Source organism: Diadema setosum, chromosome 15, assembly GCF_964275005.1.
Source record: "Diadema setosum chromosome 15, eeDiaSeto1, whole genome shotgun sequence".
Taxonomy (NCBI): Eukaryota; Metazoa; Echinodermata; class Echinoidea; order Diadematoida; family Diadematidae; genus Diadema; species Diadema setosum.
Window position 1 is genome coordinate 9299593 of NC_092699.1, and position 4689 is coordinate 9304281.

Consider the following 4689-nt stretch of genomic DNA (forward strand, 5'->3'; position numbering starts at 1 on the left):
GAACAAATCGCAGAGAAAATAGTCCGACAGTGACTGGTACAGTGTGTCGACCTAAACAACAAAGTTATGCCAGGCGAAGGGAAAGACGCGAGCTGTTAAGCTTGATATTAAATTACTTTCCAATGCATGACTTCTTAAATGGAGCAAACTTACAGAAGAACGTGTACAAGCACATCATTGGCGCTTGACTTACTAGCGAGATTCGTCATTGTAACCATATTCTGGCTTCTTAACTGGATTAAGCAATAACTAAAAATCCCGTCAAAAGCAGATCTGATATAAAAGCCTTACAGCTCAGTCTTTTGTTTTGTTTTGTTATTGTTGGTTTTTGTTGTTTTGTTGTTTTTTTTTTTTTGCTGTTTTTTTTTAAGTAGAGGGGGAAACTCTTCTTTTTTTTAACCAAGAAGTTTTGCTACGTTTTGTCAACGCAATTCCAAGTTGAGTAAAAATAGCAGCTCCAAACCTAATGAGAAAAGTTAGTTTCAAACAAATAAGCAACACACAAACACACACACACACAAAAGAAGAGGACAAAGATCTAGGACATCCTGTGATTACTTTAGCATTATTTACTTTGAAGGTATATCATGTTATATAGGTGTAGTACTCTACTCTACGTCTTTCTTGCGAAGTCTAAAATGACGAGGCGAACCTTACCATGGTACAGATCTCTTCTTTCATGAAATTGAAGTCATGGCTACTTCGGTCGCTTAAAGAGTCATAGAAGACAGCTATTGTCCCATTGACCGTTTCGATTTCAAGCATGACTTGGAATGACGAAACAGCTGGGGAGAAATAAATAACACACGTACACATTTCTAACTTCAAAAACAAAACAAAACAAAACAAAACAATTAGGTATGTAAGTAGGTAGTGATGAACGACACTGAATTTTTTTTTTTCAAACTGCAGCAACACAGGACGCACCAGAAGATGCTTTAGGAGCACTTTTTATCTTGTATTTGTAGTACACGAAGTTAGATAATTCCTGGCACGATTCATATGTGGTTGAACTGACAATCCCTGTCTTCTTCATAGACCTAGTTCTTGTACTGTAAACTTTAGCAATTGATTTAAAAAACTGTAACAGATGGTGCGTCCTCTCGACTGTAAGTCATTCCAAAATTCATACCACAAAACTACATGTATCACGGTGTCCTCGTCCAAGATGTGCTATTTACCATAATCTTCGTTTTGATGTAAGCTTCGAAAAAAAAAAAACATAAAAAAAGCACTTCGCTTGACGATACGTCTATCTTTCAAATTTCAAATTCACCAGACTAGATTTCATGTACACATATTATGTGTACATGAAATCTAGTCTGGTGAATTTGAAATTATGTTGTTTTTATGTAACATTACCTGTACATCCGTTCCCTGTATTGTAGTAATTTTCACGACACTGACACTCAAATCCTGATCCGGTCTCTGTACACACTTCAGTGTTCCTGTCACACATCCCGAAGCAGGGGTCTATTAACCATGATTGGAAAAAACATGATAGTGATACGGTTTTAGGGGAGTCATCAAACAAAATTCGAATACTGTGTATCAGACGTCAGTATCCAACTGAAATCGGAAGAAATTCAATGCAAATTCTTTAAATCATTAATTGAATCATAGTTATCATTATGATGTCTGCCAGTTGTGATTAGACAAAACAATATTTTAGATAATTAGAGGGTTGATAAATAGTGGCTAATGCATGTATCCAGTATATTCCCTTACTAATGAAAAAAAAAACAACTAACATTTTTGCCCCAATTAACATGAATGACATGCTGTCATATAGAATACGATAGATTTATATATACTTTGTGATTTAGGGAAAGCGAACCGTTTACTTAATCTTACTTAACCCAACTCTGCAGGTAAGATTCCTTGTCATAGTTTGAAACATACCTAGGCAAGGTTCTCCAGGTGGAACGGGGAAAGGCAGTCGGCACACACATTGATCGTTGTCACACTCCTCTGTCCATGGGTCACAGTTGCCCTGGCACGGCACAATTGCTGAATATTGAAATCCGAATATCGATGATGAGCAAAAATAGAATAAACCAACAAACCAAATCTTTCTTTTTTATGTAAATTTCAGGGAATCAATTAATGGATTTGTATATGACTAAAAACTTCCAGCTGTAGCTTCATAGGATACTTCGAACTGGTTTTGCTAGAAGCACAAGCGTTCTCAGTTGCGGACCTATGGTCATGCGTCATACAAATGCATGAAGTTGAGTATTTTAATTGGATTCACAGAAAGACGATGGAATTACGCTCTTTCTTGAATATACAGACGCGATAGACGAAATCCTGAATACCAGTAACACTCTATGTAATCTTCAAACAAGAAAGTCAGCGCTACATCGTGAATATGTGACTTAATAATTTCGTCTCCTCGTCGTGTTTTCACTCTTTTTATTTAATAACAAGCTATTGCTATACGAGACAACATTCAAATTTCATTCACTTACGAGTCGTCTGCAGATCTGCTGTGGTTTGCCTTGTGGTTGTAACAGAATTTGTTGTAGTACTACGAGTTGACTGCATTTCCGATGTAGTTTGATGAGTCGTCGTAAATATGTTTGCTGAGGTAGTACGAGATGTTTGGTGGTGGATTGGAGTTTTTGTCGTCGAGGCAGCAGGTGTTGTTTGGATTCCAGACGTAGTGTGTTTCGTTGTTTTAAAAGTGTCCGATGTAGTACCAGTTGTGTGAAGGTCAACAGTAGTTTGTTCATTTGTTGTGGAAGAGGATGCTGGTGTATCAGTAGTTGTTTGGAATTCAGTTGTGGTTTTCATCGTCGTTGTGACAGAGGCATACGTACTCATGTCTTCAGTAGTAGTTTCTTGTTCAGCAGTAGTAGCTTCGTCAGTAGGGCTCGATGTCCTGCTCGTTGCTTCTTCCTTGGTCGTCATTTGACTCGTGACCTTTACTGTATTGAGATCCTCGTTTGTAGTACCTCCATCGACGGTGGTGCCTTCCTCAGTTGCTTGTGATGAGGGCAGGTTTGTTGATTCCGTTGAGGCAATTCTTTCACTTGTCGTAAGAACGGTAGTAACTTCGTTCGCAGAAGATGTGGCTTCTTCGGTGGAAGACATCCATTGACTCGTTGATTCTTGTGATATTGTCCTTTCACTTGACACTTGTTTGGATGTATATTCATCGGTTATTGTGGCTTCTTCCGTTGTAATTGATGTTACTTTGTTAGTTGACTCTTCCGTTGTTCCCATTGGGCTTGTAGCTTTCACTGAAGTAAGGTCAGCAATCGTGGTTCTCTCCTTGACGGTAGATGGTTCCATGGAAGATGATTCTGGCGATGTCCAGCTTTCACTTGCAGTTTGTGCGGACGTCACTTCGTTGGTATTGGTTTGGAGTTCAAAAGTAGTAGCTTCTTTGGAAGGGCTCGAATTACCACTAGTTGCTTCTTGCTTGGTCGTCATTTGACTCGTGACCTTTACTGTACTGGCTTCCTCGTTTGTAGTACCTTCTTCTACAGTAGATAAAGGTACACTAGTTACTTCTTTCAGTGTGGTTCCAACACTTGGAGTCTCCTGAGAAGTATACTCATCGACGGTGGTACCTTCCTCGGTTGCCTGTGATGAGGGCAGATTTGTTGATTCCGTTGAGGCAATTCTTTCACTTGTCGCATGAACGGTAGTAACTTCGTTGGCAGAAGATGTGGCTTCTTCGGTGGAAGACATCCATGGACTCTTTGATTCTTGTGATATTGTCCTTTCACTTGACACTGGTTTGGATGTATATTCATCGGTTATTGTGGCTTCTTCCGTTGTAATCGATGTTACTTTGTTGGTTGACTCTTCCGTTGTTCCCATTGGGCTTGTAGCTTTAACTGACGTAAGGTCAGCAATCGTGGTTCTCTCCTTGACGGTAGATGGTTCCATGGAAGATGAGCTTTCACTTGCAGTTTGTGCAGATGTGACTTCGTTGGTATTGGTTTGGAGTTCAAAAGTAGTAGCTTCTTTGGTAGTGCTCGAAGTACCACTGGTTGCTTCTTCCTTGGTCGTCATTTGACTCGTGACCTTTACTGTACTGGCTTCCTCGTTTGTAGTACCTTCTTCTACAGTAGATAAAGGTACACTAGTTACTTCTTTCAGTGTGGTTCCAACACTTGCAGTCTCCTGAGAAGTATACTCATCGACGGTGGTACCTTCCTCGGTTGCCTGTGATGAGGGCAGATTTGTTGATTCCGTTGAGGCAATTCTTTCACTTGTCGCATGAACGGTAGTAACTTCGTTGGCAGAAGATGTGGCTTCTTCGGTGGAAGACATCCATTGACTCGTTGATTCTTGTGATATTGTCCTTTCACTTGACACTGGTTTGGATGTATATTCATCGGTTATTGTGGCTTCTTCCGTTGTAATCGATGTTACTTTGTTGGTTGACTCTTCCGTTGTTCCCATTGGGCTTGTAGCTTTCACTGAAGTAAGGTCAGCAATCGTGGTTCTCTCCTTGACGGTAGATGGTTCCATGGAAGATGATTCTGGCGATGTCCAGCTTTCACTTACAGTTTGTGCAGACGTGACTTCGTTGGTATTGGTTTGGAGTTCAAAAGTACTAGCTTCTTTGGTAGGGCTCGAAGTACCACTGCTTGATTCTTCCTTGGTCGTCATTTGACTCGTGACCTTTACTGTACTGGCTTCCTCGTTTGTAGTACCTTCTTCTACAGTAGA

The 4689-nt window shown here is 40.1% G+C and overlaps 1 protein-coding gene across 1 annotated transcript in view; it reads right to left on the bottom strand.

Moving 5' to 3' along the window:
- Positions 1–1459, bottom strand: part of LOC140238494 (uncharacterized) — a 7791-nt gene extending 6332 nt beyond the window's left edge. The window contains exons 1-3 of the mRNA XM_072318400.1: positions 1363–1459; positions 658–785; positions 1–51 (exon numbers count right to left, since the gene is read on the bottom strand). The exon at positions 1–51 is cut by the window's left edge and continues 169 nt beyond it. Coding sequence (XP_072174501.1) covers positions 1–51; positions 658–785; positions 1363–1459 — 276 coding nt within the window. The remainder of the gene's footprint in view (positions 52–657; positions 786–1362) is intronic.
- Between the last annotated feature and the right edge of the window lie 3230 nt (positions 1460–4689).